Source organism: Tachypleus tridentatus, chromosome 12, assembly GCF_004210375.1.
Source record: "Tachypleus tridentatus isolate NWPU-2018 chromosome 12, ASM421037v1, whole genome shotgun sequence".
Classification (NCBI taxonomy): domain Eukaryota; kingdom Metazoa; phylum Arthropoda; class Merostomata; order Xiphosura; family Limulidae; genus Tachypleus; species Tachypleus tridentatus.
The window spans coordinates 87,000,123-87,025,205 of NC_134836.1; the positions used below are offsets into that span (position 1 = coordinate 87,000,123).

The following is a 25,083-nucleotide window of genomic DNA, read 5'->3' on the forward strand; positions in this document are numbered from 1 at the left end:
ATGTTCTAGATCCGATAAAATGTCTATACATAAAACAATTGGGTAAACTGATTGATGTCAAGACTACATGTATTAAATTTAAATGACCAACAGAAAAACATTTTTAAGTTACTATAAGGGTCTATGGTAAACAATCACACTGTCGTTTTCTTCCGCTGATTAACGATTGTATTATGTTCTTTATAGTTTCATTTTTTTTGCTCACGCATGTTTGTATATTTATTCGGTTGAGCAACATTACATCTGATATATATCTATATAGAGTGCATTGTTAATCATCACAACATTTTATTAGACATAGTTCAAATGATACAATGTACAATACGTGTTTTAAAAAAATGTATGTTGACTATAACTAGTGTCCAGACTGAGATTTATAGCATAAATTTCGTTTAATTCTTAAAACTCTACTGGAAATGCTTTATGGGAAAGTAAAACATTGTATGTAGCCTTTTATGTAAAGAGTGTAATTTGAATGTAAATGTAAAACAAGACAAACGGGAATCAAAGTAATTAAACAACAGAAGCGCTAAATATTTGTATATGTGACATGAAAGCTTTTATTATTTATCACTTTTCGGGATGTCACTTCCGGAAAATCACTTCTCTTCCATTTCCTTTTAAAAGTTTCTTTCCAAGTGAAAGTCATATATATATGTATATACATACATAATACGAAATCACAACAGCTCGTTAGCACCATACCGAAAGTTTTATTTCATACCTTATATTTTTAATTATACTAATTAGTACCACTAGCTTGTTTTCTACCTGACAGAAATCGTTCAAAATCATAAAATATAACCTGCCAAAGTGTTACTAGGTCGTGTATAGCTGCAGGTGTGTAAAACAACTGCATGGTTGTGTTTCCGTCAGAACATTTGTTGTTTGAGCTGGGACGGTTAAGTCTAATAATACGTCAAGGAATGTATTTGTTTAGTGTATTTCTTACACTCTACATTTCGAAAGTGTTCGGTTTTAACATAGACATCAACTTCCCTCTTGTTTATAAGAGCTCAGGAAGAGATTCGCAAAAGAGCTATTTCGGATATTCCGTAGCTTTTCATCAAAATAACGACGGTAAAATGTAAGTATTACAGCTGTACTAAACATTAAAGCAAGTCTATTTTGTGTGATTATCATGATGTGATGTTGTATCCATTGAATGCTTGCACAGACTGCTCTCTCTCTATATATATATATATACATGAATCGTCGCTGACTATGTCGCACCTTCTATTGCATTGTTCAAATTTTTTGAAGTTAAGTTTAATAGACATATTAAATTTAAACTATAATTTATCCCAGCAAGCTGGTTATAGTAATTATATTGCTGCTAATGTAGTAAAATATAACAGCAAAAGATGTCTCATATGTCTTGTTCTAAGTACTTTTCATCCTATTACTTATACTAATTCATTTTGTAAAATAAAAAATATAATTTATTTATTAACATGTACTAAATGTAATATGGAATATGTGAGTCAAACTTCAAACCCATTACACATACGTATAAATCTATATCGATCAATTTAAAAACAATTTAATGAATTCTATAGAATTGAAACGTTTCAGGATTCATCCTTTTACCTTAGTTAAGATAACTATATTAGAAAGAGTTAATGAAGACACCAATAGACTTTAAAAGAAAAAGGTTTACATTTTAAAACTTAAAACATTATTATCGTTATGTATTAAACCAAGATTTTAATAGTTCTACTGCCTTAAATTTGAGCAGTGTTTATCGTATTGCTAATATTTCTTTATAGATAACTTTATTCATAAAAATAAAAAATAGAGGTAAAGGAAATAATAGAGTAAAATAGGTTATTTTTTAAGAATTGTGTAGTTATTTAGATAATAGTTTCTATACTAGCATTAGTGTACGTAAACTTTCTAAAAAAGATTTATGAACTTAATCTTCCCAAAATAAAAGTATTAATTAATGTAATAAATAAATATAACTTTCAAAAGGATCATGTAAAACACTTACTTATAGACATTATAAAATATCGATTAAAAGTTAATGTTTCAAGTTTTGTAAAAGAGAAACAGAAAGTAAAACATTCATATTTGATAATTAATTTTAGATATAAAATATTCAATGATTTACAAATTTCTAAAATTATTCATCAATCTATAGACAATAATATTTTCCTTGTAAAAACCTAAGACCTATTGTCAGTTATAAATATCAAGTTCCAATTGGTATATTAATATATAATTATGAAAGTTTTTTTAGATAATTTAAATGTAGATCAAGTTCATAATTTACCTTGTGAATGTGAAAAATAGTTTATTTATTGATACGTTTCATAAACATATTATTACTGATAATTTAGATATTATAAAAGACAAAATATTACGCGAAATAACCAAAAAGGAACTAAATAAAGAATAGCAACAAAATGTAACAAGAATAATATTCTAAAATCTCTTGAAAAATAGTGATGAATATATTATAAAATTTAATTATATCACAGCTTATCTACTTAGATGGTTTTTAGAATGGAAATTATATGTACTTAAAAAATAAAAATAAAATTATCCTACAAAAATTAAAAAATACCATACAGATTTAGCATTTAATCAGCTAAAAATAAGATTAAAGAACTGCAAGAAAAATATGTTATAGTTCCTATTGATAAAGCCAACTGTAATATTGGTATAATTTGCAAAACACTGTATGCAGTAATTATGATAAAAGCAATTAATAATACAAACTTTTAAACTTGTTAACCCATCCAAAGATACAGTAAGTAATAACTTTGTTGAAACTTATCATAAACTTTCTTCTAAACGTAAGTATTATGTAAATTTGCCATTTCTTTATGCTATTCCAAAATTACATAAATCTCGAATTAAATTTAGATTTATTTCCAATTCAATAAAAACAATTATCAAACAACCGACCATATTATTAAATAAATTACTTGATATTTTATTTTAGAAAATAGAAAATGTAAATATTAACAATAAAAGACATAAGCTTTAGATAATAAAAAATATCCAACCTATTTCAGAATGTCTAAGAAAGTGTGAGCACGAAAATAGTATAAAAACATTTGATTTTACAATATTATATAATACAATACCATTAAAAGATTTAACCTTTGTTTTAAGTTCGTTAATAGAACAATATTGTTATCCTTTTATAGAACCGAAGAATGATAATATAGTTCTAAAACATAAAAGATATATTAAGTTTCTGTATTTATAATAATTTTATATTTTTCAATAAACAAGTGATAGGAGTCCCAATGGGAGCTAACTACTCAACATGTGTAGCAAATTTATATTTATATTACAATGAAAATATATTTATTGAAAACTATACAAATCTATATATTTTTGATCCAACTTATAGATATATCGATGATTTAATTAGCATAAATAATTTTGAAATATATAATGTTACTGACACCATTTATCTAAATAATGTGCATCTGTATTAGAAATTCAATTCAATTTCTAATACAGGTACACATTAATTAGATTTAGAAGCTAAAGTAATTGATAAAAAGGATATCAATACAGACATTTTTGATAAAAGAAAATATTTTGATTTTCCAATTTATGGTTTCCCCTCTTTACATAGTAATGTGCCATACCAATCTATTATAAACGTTATAATTTCACAGTTATTCAGATATTGTAAAATTTGTAATAAATTACAATATTGATATACTGATACGAAAATTAATAGCTAATGGATTTAATAAAAAATCAGATAAAATTATTAAATTATTCTGTAATAAATAGAAAAATGTATTAAATAAATACAAAGAAAATAAAATCAGAGAAATTCTAATAAATTTAGTTTAAAATAAGGCCAACTAAGAACTTGGCACTACTTTATGCGTTTGTTTCTGTTTAATTTCGCGCAAAGCTACATGATGGCTATCTGCACTAGCAGCACCAAATTTTGCACTCTAACACTAGAGGGAAGGCAACTAGTCATCACTACTCACCGCCAACTCTTGGGCTACTCTTTTACAAACGAATAGTGGGATTGACCATCACCTTATAACGACCCCACGGCTGAAAGGACGAGCATGTTTGGTGTGACGGGGATTCGAACCTGCGACCCTCAGATTACGAGTCGAACGCCTTAACCCACCTGGCCATGCCGCGCTCTACTTTATGCGGATGTACACCTTAAGCAGCATATAAAAACACGACAATTACAGTAAACTATCACTTTGCTGATGTCGTGTTAATAAATTACCTCTACTATATTGGGGGTAGGAATATAACTTCAATAGGTAAGTTTTATCTTACTCCAAAATGATAGCACCTTATTTTTATTTTTTCTCATTTGTTTTCATCTTTTTATGCTTATTTTTTTCATATTCAAACTGTGGAGAGCAGTGACCTTCCCACAACTGTCTGCAGGCAGTGAAAGGTGATATAGATGTGGAACGTTGTGGGCTAGAACACCCACATCTCGTTCTTCTAATTTCTAATTTTTTTTATATGAGACTAGCGAATTGGAGGTTAAGACTGATAGACGGTATATCCCAATGCAATGTGGGCTCTACTTCTTCAGTCACCTCCAAAACCTAGGATACATTTTATAATTCCACGTTGTAGCTTGTACCCTAGGATCCTTTAAAAAATGTGCAGTGTATTTTCAAAAAATACATGTTAATGTGTTTTAGTTTATGGCTTGAATATTTTATGATTATAATAAATATATATATGTATATATATTCTATACATTGAAAATATTTACGTAGTAGGTTACGATCGACGTTTTCTGTGTACAGTGGTCTCTTTGTCACATCAGATTTTCAAAAAGTATTTAAAATATATTTAAAGGAACTAGTAGTCATCATGTTACGAGTAATAAGTGACGTTTTATGATGTGTTTTCAAACCGCAAGTAAAAAAAAGACACTCAGAATCTTGCAACTGATAATAAAAAGGATGTTTGTTAAACTACGCGCAAAACCATTTAGTAGGTATCAGTCTTTAAGTTGGAAGCGTTAGACTAGAAAGAAGGCAGCTGGAAAACACCATCCACTCCACTTCTTGGGCTACTCTTTTACCAAGGAAAAATCCGTTTGATGTGGAACAAAGCATAATTTGGCTGCCGATTGCAGAAATTGAACCCTGGATTTTAGCTTTGTAAGCTTGTAGACTCACCACTACCCCATACAGGGACCGCAAAGTTTGATTGATCGTCACAATAAAACGCCCTTATGGCTGAAAGGGCGCGTATCTTTGATGACGAAATTCGAAATCGCGATTCATTGAAGTGACCTAACTACAATGCCCGCTAAAAAGAAATAAAACTATATGTTGAAAGAATAAGTGATGAAATTGAAAAGTAGTCTGATTTAATCTCGTTGTGATAGGGTTGTGGATGTAAGTTCCTTTTTTGTGTAATACAACTGTTTTAGTTTACCTCCGATCTAAAAATAAAAGTTTATACTATTCAAAAGACTTATGTCTGCGGACTACAAGCTAAAAACAGGATTTCGATACCCGTGATAGAAAGAGACCAGGAAGTACATTGTGCTTCATTCGAAAACAATAACAGTCAAAAGGCTTTAAACTCTTTCTGTTATTTTAATGGTAGGAAAGACCAACTGTCTTTGAAAACGCTGTATAACACATTTATGTATATATATATACATAAATACATATACAACGTACGCAAATTTGTTTGTAGTATCCTGTTAATCACCATTGTATAGAAACTTTCAATTCATTTTTACACATTTTTCAGCTACATGTGCCTCGTCACACCAAACCTGCTCGCCCTTTCAACTGTGGAACATTATAAAGTGACGCTTAATCCCACTATTCGTTGGTAAAAGAGTAGGCCAAGAGTTGGCTGTGGGTAGTAATATCTAGCTGCCTTCCCTCTAGTCTTACACTGCAAAATTAAGGACGGCTAGTGTAGATAGCCCTCGTGTAGCTTTGCGCGAAATTCAAACCAAACCAAACTACATGTGTATTACAGTCATTATATTCGATGCACATCTATCCATATTTGAAAATTTGCATGCCTTTCAGAGTTTATTTATATTTCTAGTACTCGCAACGAGGCTAATATTTTTAAATTGGCACTTTTTATTTTAACTGGCTGACTGTCAGGACAAATTGATACAACATGAACTGAATAAAACAGCATTTGTAATCGAAACCTTTGTTAACTATTTAAATATTAAATTGCTTATTTCGTTAAAGATTAAATTGGGCGTTTATGAGGTGTGATGGTTTAAAAGAATTATATATTAGTAGTTGATTTGGTGCTGCAAACTTAACTTTTCAATAGTTTGTTTATTTTAGAACAACATGTAACTTGTTTCCTCTATATGTCATTCTTTGCGTATTGTAATCAATGTCCAAGTTATGTTTTTAGAAAATAAAATTCAATGTTTTTTTTTAAATTTGTGACTTATTGTTTGTACATCTCAGTGTGTATATATACATGTGTGCGCGCGAGAGTACATGATATTTGATTCAGTAAATTTATCTTTTGAAGTATAAATTATTATATAAGATTTTCTTTTTTTTAAGTATTTAAATTTTATTTTTGCTAGGATATTGGTGACAGCCCCTAAAGCTAAAACTACTGTCTTCAAACCAGGCGTTATAGAACATGTGTGCGCGAGAGAGTACATGATATTTGATTCAGTAAATTTATCTTTTGAAGTATAAATTATTATATAAGATTTTCTTTTTTTTAAGTATTTAAATTTTATTTTTGCTAGGATATTGGTGACAGCCCCTAAAGCTAAAACTACTGTCTTCAAACCAGGCGTTATAGAACCAGGGGTGTTATACAAATGTCCTTTCAAAGGTGTTGGGTTTCCAAGTAATTGTGTTGAAGTTGAGATTGACCGCACTGGTAATGTATATACATCAGTATACGCTGTGTTGTGATAGTAATATTTTTTTTTCTGTACGTGTCTTTATAAGTTATACCAATATGTATGTGTTTCAATGATGTTATTATCACAATTTTTCATACATAAACTGATTTTCTTCTGGACTACAATAAACATGATGCAAAAGTACCATTTCTTACATTACTGGATAGATTGGAGACGTTTTTAGTAAGAAATGATTAGACAGTCAGGTCGAATTTATTTCCAGGTGTATTCCAAAATTAGGTGTTATATATTATTTGATAGTATATTTTTGCAATATAATAAGGAACAGAAATTTCTGTTCATGATTTTTATTTTATACATCTCTGTATATTTATGTGTATAATTATTAGTTAGTTAGTTTGTTTTAGAGCAAAGCTACGTAGGGCTATCTGCTCTTTCAGTGCGGGAATTCAATCCCGGACTTTAGCGTTATACGTCGTGAAATTACTGATCTTCCACCAAGGAGATACCATTATTAGTAGCAGCATCGTTGTTTGATTGTAAGGATACAATATTCGTATTTCTGAAAGAGTTTGTTTGGAAAGAATAAATTTCCAACACGACGTTTTGGTATTTTAACAGTATCCTTTATAAGGTCATATTTTTCCTGACAATATTTACCTTATTGTAAAACGAGACTTTAGAGGAGACTGATCTTAGGGTTGTAAAAAATCATCCAGGAATTTCAAAAGTATAACTTAACCATTTTTATTATTTGCACCAATGAATCAGCCATTTCTTCGTGCCATCCAATATAAGTGGGTTGGATTTGTTTTGAATTTCGTGCAAAGCTACACGAGGGCTATCCGCGCTAGCCGTCCCTAATTTTGCAATGTAGGACTAGGGGGAAGGCAGCTAGTTATCACCACCCACCACCAACTCTTGGAATTGACCGTAACATTATAACGCCCCTACGGTTGAAAGGGCGAGCATCTTTGGTGTAATGGGAATTCGAACCCACGACCCTCGGATTACGACTCGAGTCGAGTGCCTTAATCACCTGGAAATGCCGGGCCTGTTGCGAGTTTGTATTTGACCGACTTAGTAAATAAAATACATGACTCCCGTTCAATCACATTCCAAACAGTAACTTCACTAACTGGCCACCTCAAAACTGTGTTGAGATATAAGCAGGCATTTAATCGTGTCGTTATGTATAAGTTATTGTTTTGAACTCTAATGATCACAGTATAAAACACGTTTGTACTCGCCAGAATAAAACAAACTGTAGAATGAATAGTTAACAGCTGTGGTTAAAATAGATAGACATATTTTTTAAATAGCTGATAATTATCAATATCTAGAATAGCATTTCATGAGAAGCAGCTTTTGAAAACTGTATTTTTCAGAAAAGAAGAAACAGCAGTTACATTAAAATTTACATGTTTCGATTTGAACATCAATTTTGGCTTTCAATATTGTGATAGTTATTATGACACACAATTAAATAAAAATCATAATTCCTGATGAATATGGAATTATAGCTTATTATGCATCTAGTTTCCTGTAGAATCCTATTTTCTAGAACTAGATTTTTTCCCGTAATTGCCAATTTTTGTGCGTTAAGTGTGTAACAAGTGTACATGCATGTGGTATATTAGATATTTACTTCTACCCGGATTAGCAATGATGCATATCGTCGTGTGACAAATACAATATGCTTTTATAACCTAGTTGTCACATACGTGGGACAAATCAAGAAATATTAGCAAAATGCGTTGGATTTCCAACAGTTGTGTGAAAATGACGTAGTTGTTTATTTTTCACGTGTTTTATTTCACACTTTTTTTAACCGAATGGCTAACTAAATCAGGTTGACGTTTAGAATAGGTTTACGTTGTAGAATGAAGAAAGGAACCTTCTGCAGCATGTCTATATGAATGTCGCTTTGTTCTTGCTGTGAGATAGGTTAAAAAGTGACAACAGTTCACTGCCTTTCGTCATGAACCAAGAAGCAGTAGGATTTCCAGGAGTTCTTACTGGAGAACATAACGGACAAAAAACAAAACGAACACTTTGATTTCAGTGTGAGTCACAATGTAGATAATTTAAAAAATCGTAAAAGATTTTATCTCAGAGGCAGAACTTTTCTATGGATTCTTCATCCCCACCCAAGCCACCCCAATGGACATGATCCTCTCAAGAATACGTCAAGCCCCATTTACCCCGAATTTTCGAAAGAAAGCGATGGAGAACCGGCAGGGCCAAGAAAACTCACATTGAGCAGAAAACTTCTCTGATGTTTGTATATATATTTTAAAATAAAACAGTACCATATTTTTTAGTTTATGAGAATAAAAAAATGTGAAGAGCTGAATGCACGACATTCACAAATAAACCAGGTGATAATCGAATAGTAAGAAGCATGTTTTTAGCCATAGCATTGGTAGAAACGTCTGTCGTAATCTCTGGTTACTTTTTGTCTAAACCTGATATTTTGTGAACATTTTATTTTCAGTTTCTTTATATGTATATTCATACATATATACTGAGGTATTACTCTTAGTTTATGACGTCCCTGAAGAGCATTAGGGTAAGCTTGACATTGGAGCCCTGCTGATAAGGCAGTTATCTCTTTGTACCATCTTGGATCTGCTGGCCGTTTTTGGATGGGTTATAGGCAGTATTGGGCTCATCTCAATTGGTGAGTGTGTAGGCCCGTGTGTGGATAACTGTGGTTTGGCTGATGTACTGGTTTGAATAGTTATCTCAGCTAATTTTCAGGAGAGCTGAGCTGATTACCAAACATTTTTGTGCCAAATGTTTATTGCACTATATCCCACTCAGTTAGTGATTAAAATCAATTAGTTCTCTGGAGCAGAAAAAGTGATTAAAGCTCACTTCTAAATCTCCTTCATTTGTTGTACAGGTGGTTTAAAACTGGTAACTTTGCATGCTTTCATTACTTTTTCAAAGAGAAAAGTAGGCAAGGTTTCCAGTTTTAAACCATCTATACTTTAAAGTCTACTTCATAGTGATTTCGTTACTCACAGCCAAAGAGATGATTTGATCTTCCCTTTTAGAGTGACATCTAAGCAGAGACATCATCGGCATTGACTGTGGAAAGACTTTTCTGTGAGGACCAGAAAAGCTACTTGTGTTGTGCCAAGGTGCTGAGATATATTAGGTGCTAAAAACTATTTCTGTTAGGGTTGGAATGCCCCAAAAACCAAGTAATGCCTCTTCGCCTTACCAGGTATTGCTTCAATGAACTTGTCTACAAGGGTATTTTAATGATCTGTCAAAATCATTGCCAGGTATGCCTTCCAATACAAACAGCACAGATTGTCCACACAAGCCACCAAGCTATTGGTGAAACCCCTCCTGAACTTGGTCCCTTGCATACCTCATTTCTCCACTAGATCAAAACTGGAGAAATATATTTCAGTCCAAGAGTTGTGCCATACTCAAGTGCTCAATATAATCAAAGCCTGGACCATCCAAACTTCAGACTAAACATTGTATCATCTGTTCTTAGGTCCACCAATACCAAGCAGTAATATACTAGAAACACCTCAGTGAAAGAGCCAGCTCCTATTTAGCCACACCTTCAAGTATCAGAGAAGAGATCTGATTAGTTACACTCATGTGGTTGTGACATAAATCTCTCACACTCATGGACTCTTAATCAATACCAGTCGGAGACGACTTAAGCATTAAGCATTTGGTGTAGTGGGCATATAAAGGGACTGTTACAGTTGAACAAGCATTAAGACTCTGCTTTTACATAGCAGTATGGCAAAGTACTTAGGTAGTTCGTCTGTTGGCTCTGCACAACTCCTGGTTTTCCCATTGTTTACAGTCACTCTGGCAGTATTCCTTTCATTATGGCGAGAATTCGTGGCTGCTTCGTGGTTCACAGTTGGTGCCTGTTGTTTCACTTACTGGTGAAACTGCTCAGACCTGGCATAAATCATTGATAAGCAGCACCAAAAGGTCTCAAACAGAGCTAGAATTGAATTACTCTTTCTTTAAATGCTTGAAAGTTCTGTAGAGAAACGCATCTCAGCTGTCTAAGTTTCCTGTGCACCATGGTTTATCCTTAAGGGCAGTACGTAATTAACAATATTGGATGCAAAAAAAAATCCAGTATTTCTTTCCGATTCCGTGACTGCAATAAAAAATTATAGAGTTTTATAGCATAAGAAAATGCCATAATATAAGAAAGGATTTTTCCAAGCTGACAGCTACATACCCTCAGTGAATGATTTTTCTTTTTGGTCATAAGTTTTTCTGATGCTATTGAAAAATAATCAGGTAGGTTACACAGAATAATAGGAAGTTTGACAAGAAATGCTATGCTGAATGAAACCGTTTTTTTACTTTGACTGATTGGGGAAAAATAGTAAAATACAAGACACAGTGGATGGCAATGGGATGTTTTTATTTAATATACAAAACAAACCCAATTCGCCTAGAACAGAACCTCTATTGGAGATTTGAGGACTCTGAAATATCTGTTTGAAGTTGGTTTAAGTCCGTGGAGAACTACTCCAGACTGAGAATAATAATATTATATACATAAAACAACAATACCATTGTTTTCAGGGCAAGACATTACTTTTGGTTATTTATATTGAAAAATAAGGTGGAGGAGTTATATCCTCAATATATCCTTGTCTGACAGTGAAAGATATTTCTATTTACTTTCTATTTATTTTCATACGTGAGATTACAGGTGAATGACCTCAAACAATAGTTAATTTGGGCAAAATCAACTTAAGCATTTCCTTGACTAGCGTTCTTTAGCTAATATTGCAAATTCCATACTAAGTAAGGTCATGGAAAACACGTAGTACGCCTACATATTATAAAACTTCCTTTTCAAATTATCCCCCACAGTGGTAAAGCGATATGTTTGGGAACTCACGTTGATAGAAACTGAATTTCAATACTCGTGGCTGGTAGAGCACAGATAACCTATTGAGTAGTTTTGTGCTTATTTCCAAGCAAACAAACCTTTTTCAGTTAGTAAGATATAACCCTAGTGTTAATATTTAAAAACATTTGAATGTGTTTTACTTTTAATAAGAACAAATACTGCGTAAATATAAGAATCTCTTATATGGGTGTGTTTGACCCATTTAGTAACATTTTAAATCAGTTTAAAAATCTTATTTTTTTATCAAGATATTTCAGGTGATAAAAACGATAAAATAATCAGTAAAAAACAGTATTGGCATTGTATGTAATGAAAAATGATAAAGTTGTATTATTGTTCATTGCTTCATAAATAAAAAAAATATTTTTTAAGTCATAAATAAACCATTTAACTCTTTTTCGGACACGGAAATATCCACTTCTAGAGATCTACCATGTGATGGAATTCTGTGATTCGATAATCTTACACTTTTTATTCTTATGGTCCATGTTAGGTTAATAACCTTTTTTATGCTGATATAAGCCATTTGGCAAGTTATTCACTCAAGTTTAATGAGAATATATGAAATAAACATAATAATAAATAGTAAAAAATAGCTTATTATATGTGAGTTAAATATACACTTATATAACTTTGTTTTTTAGCATTTGTTATAAAATAATTTTTATATATGCTACGTCTGTATTCAACAATGTACTCATAAAATACAGGAATTCCTTATCACGAGTTTAGTTATTGGTAGTGTTCTCCAATGGTTGCTGAGTGACTAGAATATGGCATTTGTTCTCGCAAAATATAAACCTCTATATTTCCAAGCACTTCAAGCTTTCCAAACGTCTTTAAACAGGCTTTACCATATCGAATTGAAAGTTTAAAAAAACAAAATGCAAATCTTTGGAATGTGTTGTCTATCAGCCAGTAGGCAGATAGTGAAACGACGTCACATTAGGGATGTTTAATGTTTCAATTTCTACTGTTGTAATGTCAGTAAAACGTGCGTATGCCATGAATCACATGAAGAATTATGCATACTGTAGGCTACAACACAGCATACATATGAACTTCAAAATCAAGAAATAAAAATATTTATTACTTTTAATTTCGGTTTTATTTGCTTTTGAAGCAGAACACTTCCGGGAATCTTGCTGAAGTAATCTAGTTCTAATACTTCTGTTGTGATTTCGTTAATTTAATTTCATAAATTTATTTTTAACAAGAAGTAGCGAGAAAGTGTGGCTGACTAAGCAGTGAAGTCGGTGAAAAATTGTCAAAACGAGGTTAAACTAAGAGTTACAAGAAATCTAGTCGATAATGAATAAAAACGGTATTAGTTACTCCGAATGATTTACTTTAAATTAAAAAAATATTTTTTGATAAACGCTTTAAGTTGAACTTTCTTTTAGTTCTAAGATTCTAATTTTAAAATTAGTATATGTTGTGTTTTCTTATAATAAAGCCAGCTGAGGGGGATCGAACCTCTGATTTTAGCGTTGTAAATCGGTAGACTTACCGCTGTAACAGTGGCGGACTATACGTAATATCAACAGATACGTAGATAAAAGCGTAATGAGTCGTACACTATTTTATTTCGCAATAGTGTGAGCACTAAAACAGTTCAATATTAAAGTCTACCGCTAGCTAAACGGTAAACCTGAGTTTATAGCGCTAAACTATGGAGTTCGACCCTTAGGACAGAAGCAACTAAAAACAAAAAAAAACATATAGTTTTAAGGAAAATCAAAAACAAACCATCCATATTAAAATGCTTAAATAGTAAAATAAAACTATTAGGTATAGAAACGTCGGAGCCGACTGATGACAGCACCTCCACTGTTACATATTTGACTTACATAGCAACTGTAAATTACATTATTATATTAATTTTCTGAGAGGGTATGTCTCAGACCCCTAGGTTGAACTGTGTTTGGTAGTACATGAACTGTTAAAGCAACTCCTTATATTTTCAATTTACTGTTGTAAAATATGCATGGCTAACTAGCACTCCAACTTTGCAACTACTTCCTACACCACTGAGGTAATGGTAGTTTAATACAGTTTCAAGGTTTGTAGCCATCCACGTATTTGAAAATAGGTTGGTCTGTCTAACTGCTAAAATGTCCAGTCAACAATGATTTATAACATTTATAAAACAACATAGTAATATGTCTGCAAACTCACACCACTAGAAATCGTATTTCGATACCCGTGGTGAGCAGAGCACAGATAGACCATTGTATAGCTTTGTGCTTAATTACAAACATTTATTTAAACTGGCCCGGCATGGCCAGATGCTTTTAAACTTCACGCAAAACTACACAAGGGCTATCTACTCAAGCCATCTCTGATTTAACACTGTAAAATTAGAGGGAAGACAGCTAGTTATCACCACCCACCGCAACTCTTGGACGACATTTTTAGCAATAAATAGTGGGATTGACCGTGATATTATAACGGCCCCACGGCTGATAAAGCGAGAATGTTCGGTATGACGGGGATTCAAACCCATGATCCTCGCGGATTACGAGTCGAGCGCTTTAACCACCTAGCCATGCCAGGCCTGATCTGCAGTGAAAATATGAACAAAAGAAGAAATCAAACAAAAGGTGCTTGTAGATTTCTTTATTTAAAATGCTTTATATAATCAGGTGAATACAATTTATATTATTCGAACGCCACTGGCCCCCCAGTGGCTCAGCAGTATGTCTGCGGACTTACACTGCTAAAAACCGGGTTTCGATACCCGTGGTGGACAGAGCACAGATAGCCAATTATGTAGCTTTGTGCTTACTTAAAAAAAAAAAACAAATCGAACGCCACTGATCCACCAGATGCCGACATAACAATAAAATCAACGAAAAACAAATATTTACCACCAGAGAAATACTAATGTAATTTGTTCTACCGAAAATAAAAGTGATTGTTTTAAAAAAATATGAAAATGGACTTCAATTGCCTTACTTACCGACAAGAGTTTCAATAGAAAAGACAAAAAATGGCGATCATTGAACGTTCGCACTTTTCTTGGCTTTATTTTATTAGAGTTGATTACATAGTCTCTTGTTCAGATTCTACAGTGTGCTTCCTTGCACCCTTGAAACAAAAAAACGTGAAAAAAAACTTGATTTAAGCAAAACAGTGAAAGATATAGTTATGATAATAATATTCAACAATTTACGTTGAATAATCACATTTACCACACCTGTATAATCTGAAATCGGCCCGGCATGGCCAAGCGTGTTAAGGCGTGCGACTCGTAATCTGAGGGTCGCAGGTTCGCATCCCCGTCGCGCCAAACATGCTCGCCCTTTCAGCCGTGGGGGCGTTATAATGTGACGGTCATTCCCACTATTCGTTGGTAAAAGAGTAGCCCAAGAGTTGGCGGTGGGTTGTGATGACTAGCTGCCTTCCCTCTAGTCTTACACTGCTAAATTAGGGACGACTAGCACAGATAGCCCTCTAGTAGCTTTGTGCGAAATTCCAAAACAAACAAAACAAACAAACAATACTGTAGAATACAATTACTCTAGGCTATCTTGTAATATATGATATACATGAATTGCAGAAATACTGAAATATAAAAATATCTGGAATAAGGATACACACGTGTGACAGTGAAATGATTAATAAATAACCGTATATCATGAAACAAAGTAAAAAATAATACTTTAGCGTAATTTGCAAAATATGTCCTTAATACTGAATTTCTGACACAGATTACTCTTCACATAATTCAATACAATAACCATCAGCTGTTTCAACATATAAATGCCGTACGTAAAATTCATTGTCCTGAACTAAAAGAAAACTTATATACAAATAACAAATATAAAATATCCTGGCGTCTCCACCAGATGTTCATATATCTCGCTATATTGCTGTTGCCTGCTGTTGTCTTACAATATATAACATATTAATTTTGTTGATACGTGCAGTGCTACAAAATGAGCTATATTTGGTTTATCCATCGTGGGTATCGAAACTTGATGTTTAGGGTGAAAAGTTCTCTGATTTACCGCTGAGACACTGGGAGGCAAAACCTTTCAATGAATCATGCTTTATTTATTAAATGGCATGTATTTCATTGTTCAGAAATAAAACTCGGTCTTTGGTCAAGCACACCTCAAACCTTGGATGAAAAGAAAACCAGACAACTCACTAGAACAAAATAACACTGTATTTACTTTAAACGAAAAGTTAAAAATAAGTTTATTATTACCAACTGATATAAGTTTAAAAATTGAAATATACTCCCATTTTGCCACTGTGTAGGCTTACTTTGTTTTGTCTCTTCTGAATTTTGCACAAAACTACAAGAGGGCTATCAACGCTAGTCGTTTCTGATTTAGCAGTGATAGACTAGAAGGAAGGCAGTTAGGCAATATCACTCACTGCCAACTCTTGGGCTTCTTTTCTACTAACGAATAGTGGGATCGACCGTCATATTATAACGTCCCCGATGCTGTTAGAACGAGTATGCTCGATGACAGGGATTCGAACTTGCGGTCCTAAGATTCTGAGTAGAGTGCCTTTAACCGCCAGACTAGATCATGTCAGGCCATGCGTAGTTTATTAGTTGTTTGAAAAAATTCAAAAGTAACACCTTTGTTCATTTGAGGATTTGCAACACTGTATTGTAAACCTACGAAAGTAAACATTACTTATTTCTTAAAGAATCCTAGAATGACTTATTGCATTTGAGCCATTACCTCTATCAAGGAGTGGATCATTGATCTGGCCCGTTTATCTCTTTCGATTGTCACGAGAGTCTGTTTTTTGCAAATATTCTTAGTAATACGTGCTGGAAAACAGTTTGAAGTTAAGCACAAAGCTACACAATGCACTTTCAATGCTATTCTCATCATGAATATCGAAACCCAGTTTTTAGCAATGTAAGTCTGCAGATATACTGCTGTACCACTGAGTTCGGGGAGGGGTTGGAAAACAGAATGATGTTGCGGACGCTTATAACATTGAAATTTTCGGATGAAATGAGGTTTTTCATAATTTTGTCGAAGAATGCCTTGTCGCAAAATGTTGACTCTATGTTCCAGGAAACACAGAAATAAAAACAACGAGAATAGCAAATTTATGACATTTGTTGTTTTGTATTAAGCACAAAGCTACACAATGGGCTATCTGTGCTCTGCCCACCACGGGTATCGAAACCCGGTTTTTAGCATTGTAAGTCTACAGACATACCGCTGAGCCACTGGGGAGCGATTTATGATATATTCTCATATCTATATACTTTATATATGATGTTAGGCCTGTCAGTCAACATTGGTTACACTAACTATGAAAATTGAAGGTGAAGAAATAATGTTTTTGGTCGTGAGACATATTCGAGTTTGCACTGTTATTCTTTTTACCAAATACTCAAAACGAACCAGTTCATCCAGAAAAACCTTTACAACGTTATTTTTTCCATGCTTAGATTTAAGCCTTCTAATTAATGGTAAATGTCAGTTCGTTTAAAAAAGTATAATTTCAACTAAGACAGTAATTGAGTGATTTGTAACAAGTTGTCTTATAACGCCAATAAATTATATTGAATATTAAAACAGTTAGTTTAATTCAACTACCCTGAAGAAATATCTCACTGATTTTGTACACATGACAAGTGGACAGATTTAGGAATTTTTCCGTTTTGCACCATTATCATTGATAAACTTATAAAAAATAACCTTACATGAGATATATGCCATTACTTAATGGCACAGTGGTGCATAAAAGACATTTAATTACCAGAAATAAATGATCTTATATCAAAATCATACTATTAAAAACACAAACAAACTGATCCATAACTTGTGTAAGTATGATTTATTTTTGGGAAAATAAACCGATGATTATTTTCTCCCAACCCTGACTTACAGGAAAATTAACATAAGAGATTAAAAGGTATTACTGAATAGACGCAAAAGTAATTCTTCCGGTCAGAATACGTCATTAAAATGTGATGTAAAAAAGTGAAAGTTGTGTTCTTTTGCGGCCAGAATTATATAAAGTTTGAAAGATTGGTTAAAAATGGGTCGAGAATTTTGTACATTTCTAAGATAAAAACGTAGAAATTGCGGATTTATATCTTTGAGGTGTGTGTGTGTTTTTCTTATAGTAAACCCACATCGTGCTATCTGGTGAGGCCAGCAAGGGGTATCGAACCCTTGATTTTAGCTTTAAAAATCCATAGACTTAGCGCTGTACCAGCAAGGAACTTTATCTTTCAAAGTCACCAGTAATATGATTGAAATTGTGACTTAAGGACCGACAGTGACAATAATATACAAACTACTTTATTTCACAAACTAATAAGAAAACCTATTTTTCTCAACTTTAACTCCCACCACCCCAAAGCTTCCAAGAAAGGTGAAGTAATTGGAAAATTAAAAAGAACCTATCGTAACTGTAATAAGAAAAACACAAAAAACACACGACATACTCTGAACTAAAACCATTTTTTGAACAAAGAATATCCACCTTTTTACATCAAATACATTTTCTTGGACTATAACACTCAAAAATCAACATAATGTCTCCAACATGAAAAAAAACAAACAACAACAACAGATAGCCAAGGAGGAAAAAACACAATTTTCCAAAGATAATACGAAAAAGGTCATTGTATGGTACCTCAAATTGAAGAAATTATTTCCAAGTAAATAAAAACTATAAACAGGAAATGTGAACTGCAGATTTTAGAATGGCTAGGGCTAACACTAAAAATTCAACTTTCAAACTATTACTATACTACGCTATATGACCCTGTTACAAAAAAAGTGCTTGTGATCTAAAGATGGTTGCCTTGCTTTCAATGGTGTTTAGCAGCTGATATATAACATCTGCCATCATGTGTATATACTGGGGAAACAGAAAGAACTTGACATATAAGGAAGCATATTGACTCTCATGGAGGAAGCACAACTGCAGATCATATTTTAACTCATCATACATGACAAATAACACCTGACATGAAACCAGCATTTTCCATTTAAATTCTTTCCAAAGCCATCAATTTCGCTGGTAGAAAAAAATTAAAGTTCTATTCATCGGAAAGCTACGACCACACATGAATAGGGTGAAAGGCTGGCGCTTATAATTATAATTATTTAGTGTTTTTATCGGCCCGGCATGGCCAGGTGGGTTAAGGCGTTCGACTCGTAATCCGAGGTTCGCGGGTTCGAATCACCGTCACACCAAACATGCTCGCCCTTTCAACCGTGGGGGAGTTGTAATGTGACGGTCAATTCCACTATTCGTTGGTAAAATAGTAGCCCAAGAGTTGGCGGTAGGTAATGATGACTAGCTGTCTTACCTCTAGTCTTACACTACTAAATTAGGGACGGCTAGCGCAGATAGCCCTTGTGTAGCTTTGTGTGAAATTCAGAACAAATCAAACCACAGTAATCAGGCAACACCTTCACTTGTAGACTTTGTGACTTATATTAATCAATTTTCTCTTATACTATATGAACACTTACTGCTTCTAGTGTCTTTAGAATTAAAGCTAGTGCGAAGTCAATATATCTGTAAGCTTTTGTCTCTTAATTTCTTCTCTGACTGTGAGTAATTTAATGGTAAAACGTTTTTCATTTCTTACAAAACTCAACACTTACAACATAATTGTGCAAATTTTATTATTAATATGTGAAGAAAAAGGAGAAAGGCCAATAACTATAAATACATTTCTGATTTCTGACTTATAATAATTTATATTTATAGAATTATGATTTATATGATATTTTAAACTTTTTTTGTCATTTTATTACATAGGCAATGACAATATAGTCAAAAACGGATCGTTTTCATATGAAGATCTTAAAAACAACATGTGGTTAGGTGTCACAATGGATGTGCAACGACACGGAGAGAAAAATGTTGTGGTAAGGCAACAAACCCAATGACTTGATGCAATATGATGAAATACACACACATTCCTAAATCTTGAATAGTATTTGTAGTATAACAATACAAAAGATTAAAATGATTCAAGAAACCCAATACTTTTTTCTTTTGTGTTTTACTTCTACCACCTGTGTGTGTGTTTGTGCACTTGTCAGCTAGATTTCTTTAAAACAGCTGAATGATATACATTTGGATTATGGCCCAATTTAGAGTAATTAATGTTTTGGATGGCTAAGTTCAAAGGCCAAGAAAACCGAAAAATCCCTATCTGTTAATATGGGGACCGATTTTTTACACTATTGTTACTCTATAACCAAGAAACAAATAGTCAGACTTTTATGAAACTACGTGCACATATATAAAGTAAAGACAGACGTACTGACATACTTTCCTATTTAATGAGAGACAATGGTCCGACATGGCCAGGTGGGTTAAGGCGTTCGACTCGTAACCTGAGGATCGCGGGTTTGAATCACCGTCGCACCAAACATTCTTGCCCTTTCAGCCGTGGGGGCGTATAGTGTGACGGTCAATCCCAATATTCGTTGGTAAAAGAGTAGCCCAAGAGTTGGCGGTTGGTGGTGATGACTAGCTGCCTTACAATGCGAAATTATGGACGGCTAGCACAGATAGCCCTCGAGTAGTTTTGAGCGAAATAAAAAAAAATCTAATAAAGCTAAACGGTTATACCAGGAAAGTTTGACTGAGTCAATATAACGGCTACACTGACCTACCTTTGAAAGGGAAGACTATGTTGCATCTGACCTCCAGTGGTACACTGGCATGTCTGCTGACTTACGTTTCTAGAAACCAGGTTTCAATACTTGTAGTGGGCAGAGCACAAATAGCCCATTGTGTAGCTTTGCACTTAACTACAAAAAAAAAAAAAAAGAAAACATTTTGGATCTCTCTCTTTTTTGTGTTAATTTGGGTATTTATGTTTGTATACCCGGGAGGGTCTGGTATTATCGACCTCTTCTTCCTTCCTTTGCATTGGTTTCAACGACTGTCAAGTGCATTTATAAATTTTACACGAGGGCCAGAGTAACCCGCACTTACTCAGGCCCTTGTCAGGATAATGTCCATGCACTATCTACATATACACTTGGCGCAAATATATCATTTCTCTTTGTAGTTCCGTAACAATTTGCACTATCATTAAATAGATATTAACCATAAAACATTCTCATAAATCCCTTTCAATGTTTATTGGTTAATCCCTAATCTAATGTGGAGTCTAGTTTATAGGTGACCTTTATGTTTTATTTGGAAATGTATATTTACTGGGGAAAGGTGTTTAGGACTATCCTCATCATGTAAGCAGTATCTTTCTAGTTCATTTTTTCTTCAATTTTTGTCAAAATAATTTAATGCACTATGTAGGAATCTATCTATTATTGTTGCTATGTATGCGTATTTATGCATGAATTTTGATGAGGTAAGTTCTGGGTACTTTATAAGCTGTCGTGAGTAGTGTATTTTTGTATTTTTTGCAGTCAGGCTTGCAACAGTTTTTTACTTGCATTTATCCATGCAGGGGCTGCATAGTCAATTACGGGTCTAACATATGTTTTATATATTTTTAAAATATTGTCTGCTGTTGCTCTACTATTTTTACCAATTTTGCAGATGTAGCAGTCTGAATGAATGCTTCATTCATATAGATCTCTGGCTGTGCTTTTTTGTGTTTAGTTAACTTTGTGAGTATTACTAGTGTTTTAGTTGTGTTTATTTTGATTCTATATCTCTTACAATATTCGTTTATTCTATTTAATTGTTTGTGGTTGTATATTTGTGACTGCAATTGTTGGTGTTGATTCACTTTACCAGACTGCCACATCATCAGCGAATTGTAAGGAGTATCCATGATTTGAATCTTTCAGAGGCATATTGTTCACGTACATGATGAATAGGATAGGGCAAACCACTCTTCCTTGAAGGACGCCTGATTCTGGAGTAAAACACTCTGAGAAGGTCCCTTCAACATTGACTCTGCATATTCTGTTTTCCAGAAAGTTTGATAACCAGCGAATAATTCCTTGCGTTAGTCCCATTTTATTCATTCGGCACCGGAGACCATTATGCCATACGGGGTCGAAAGCCTTCTTTGCATCTAGTGTTTTGTATGTTTGTTTTTTGAATTTCGCGCAGAGCTACACGAAGACTATCTGCATTATATGTCCCTAATTTAACAGTGTGAGACTAAACGCAGCTACTCATGACCACTCACCGCCAACTCTTGTGCTACTCTTTTACCAACGAATAGAGGGATTGATTGTAACTTTATAACGACCCTACGGTTGAAAGGGCGAGCATGGTCGGTGTAACGGGAATTCGAATCCTCCATCTTCAGATTATGAGTAAAGTATCCTAACAACTTGGCTATGCCGGGCCTCTTGTGTTTTTTTAATATCAATGATCGTTATACAATAATTGAAGGCAGGTATTGTTGGGCGAAGTCGTAACGTTGACACATTAAAAAGGAAAAAATGTATTCAGATAATAAATATCAGCTGCATAATGTAAAATTGCATGAGCAAATTAATTATTTTAAGATACGAGCCAGTTGAAAAAAATGGAGAGGTCTAGAGCTAGTGGCCTTGCTAGGCACTGGCACATGGGGCCTATGCCTGATTCTGTTTGACAGTACCCTGATTCCCCAGTTAGTTTCTTGAAAAATCGGAATGTTTTTTTTTTTTTTTTGAATTTCGCGCAAAGCTACTCGAGGGCTATCTGCACTAGCCGTCCATAATTTAGCAGTGTAAGACTAGAGGGAAGGCAGCTAGTCATCACCACCCACCGCAAACTCTTGGGTTATTCTTTTACCAACGAATAGTGGGATTGACCCTCACATTATAACGCCCCCACGGCTGGGAGGGCGATCATGTTTGGTGCGACCGGGATTCGAACCCGCGACCCTCGGATTACGAGTCGAACGCCTTAACACGCTTGGCCATGCCGAGCCGAAAATAGAATGGAAAAACTATGGGCCCGAGCCTGCAATTTTTTTTAAACACCTAGCGACATCTCTGGTCGGAACTGGTGAAAAGTCTAAAGTATACAAATAATAAAATATACTGAACAAAAATATAAACGCCCCATGTCAGACTTTTGAGTTTTTATTAACATTAGGGACATGCAATATATGAAATCAACCACAATTCATTTTCTTATTGAATAATCTTCAAATCACTGTCCATTACATCTTGATATTGGCATATGAACAGGACTATCACTCCTTCAAACATGGTAGGGGTCAGGCTGAAGAAATTCACTGTTCAGTATCTTGTGTGTCCACCATTTGCTTCTGTCAGAGCAACACATCTCCTTCGCATAGAGCTCACCAGGTTGTCTATGGTGGCCTGTGGGATGTTATTCCATTCTTGCTGGAGTGCCACACGGAGCTGACGCACATTATCCGGAACTGGAACACGGTCGAGAACATGTCGATCCAGAACATCCCAAAGATGCTCTATGGGCGACATGTCTGGCGAATACGCAGGCCAGTCCAGAACTGGAATGTGCTCAGTTTCAAGGAACTGGGTGCAGATCCTGGCAACATGTGGTCGGGCGTTGTCATGTTGGAAGGTGACATTATGCTGCCGGACGAACGACACTACAATTGGGTTGAGGATCACGTCCCGATATCGTTGCCCATTCAAGTTCCCCTCAATGAAGTGCAATTGTGTTCTTTGCCCATACACGATGCCTGCCCACACCATAACACCACCACTACCTCCATGTGAACAAGCCGGATGTGGCGATCCTGTGCACCCCAGCACAGCCCTGGGGTGTGACCACCCCAGGTCACACGTGGCCGACGTGGATAAGGTCGATTTGCAGTACTGCCTGTCTGTTTAAAACGAACTCTCAAACGTCCTATCGACCGATAGTGAACATTCAGCTGCACAGCGACCGCTCTGGTGGACATTCCTGCTTCCAACCTGCCAATGATACGTTCCCGCATGACTGGAGTCATCTGAGGCATTGCTGCTTTTGTCAAAATTTGACATTTTGGGGTGGTCTTTTATTGTCCCCAGTGACATTAACGCATCACTGAGCAAATGATCACAGGCAGTGGTAGACTCAAATTTGGGACACTAATCAAGAGAAATATCCATTTTGTACAAGTAGAAGGAGTATACACTAACTTTGGGTGATACTCTTCATATGACACCGATATTTCACATGGGGCTTTTATATTTTTGTTCAGTATAGTTCATTAGTTTTATGCCTAAGCACGTATATATATATATATTTCTAAATGTTAATTCAATTTTAGAGAAACTGTAATATCCTAACTGTTTTTCTTTGTTAGAGAAAACGATAAATAGTATATTTAGATCATTAAAGAGTCTGTGTCATGCTCTTATTTCTGTGTTTTTATATCTGTTCAATAAATTGTATTTTGGCATGATGGTATTTCACTGATTCTTAACCTAAATTGTACATCCAATAATATAATGGAGATTCAATGAGTTACCAAGATTTTATTATTATTCCTTTTCAGTCAAAGCCCATGTTTATTTTTTAACGGTTTCTGCCAAATTACTCCATTTATTAAGGCGTAGCTTCTGCAAGATAATACATACCATTGGGGCCTAACTATGTTGGTAATTTATGGTGTGAGGAGAAGAGAGTAGCGAAAGAAAGCCAAGTCAATATAATATAATTGCTAATAATAGTTTAAGTAAGCTCACTAGAGAAAGTGAGGGGATGCATGTGTCATATGTGTTAGATGCACATAATGCACACTATTTATTTCACTAGCAGTTGTGATTTTCAGTGGTAAAAAAATTATGTTATTTCTGAAGAAATAACTTTTCTGAAGAAGAACTTTGCAAAAACGCTACACACACACATTAATATAATAGTTTAACCACCAAGCTACTTTTTCTGTTGATCAGGTCTGAAGCATTAAAATTGTTTTGATGGTTAAATAAATGTCGAAAGCAGCTGTATGTATGGAAAAGACTGATACTGTTACGAGAAATGAGTGTGCTAATTTTCTTGTAAAGAGATTAGGACATGCCATTTGGAAATGGAAAGTTATCTTTCCTTTTGGGGAATTCGACAAAGCTTAGGGGCGGCTTGACCTCGACTCACAGTGTACACAGAAACAAAAATCTTCGATTTTGAGAATCTTTGTTGTTAACTTGTAACTTTTAGAACTTTAACACTGGTTTAACTTTCACCACTGATGTAAGTATTAAAAGTTTGAAAAATGTAATTATTGTTGGCAGAAGACTTTGGATTTATCTTTAACTCTAGGTTTTTATTGAAATGATTTGGATTAGTTTAATCTGAACCTGAATATTTTTAGTTATTAGATCTTTACTTTTTAAGCATACGAGTTCATATTTTATTGACATTTCAAATATCTGAAGGTTGAATTATTCAAATAATGCAATAA

The 25,083-nt window shown here is 34.1% G+C and overlaps 1 protein-coding gene across 1 annotated transcript; it reads left to right on the plus strand.

The window, feature by feature from the left end:
- Window positions 1-688: 688 nt before the first annotated feature.
- On the plus strand, window positions 689-19,690 carry LOC143233905 (integrin alpha-5-like). The gene is made up of 3 exons (XM_076470776.1): window positions 689-1,087; window positions 6,725-6,861; window positions 19,539-19,690. The coding sequence occupies exons 1-3, from the start codon at window positions 858-860 to the stop codon at window positions 19,667-19,669; spliced, it is 498 nt and encodes a 165-aa protein (XP_076326891.1). The 5' UTR covers window positions 689-857; the 3' UTR covers window positions 19,670-19,690.
- The last annotated feature ends 5,393 nt before the right edge of the window (window positions 19,691-25,083 follow it).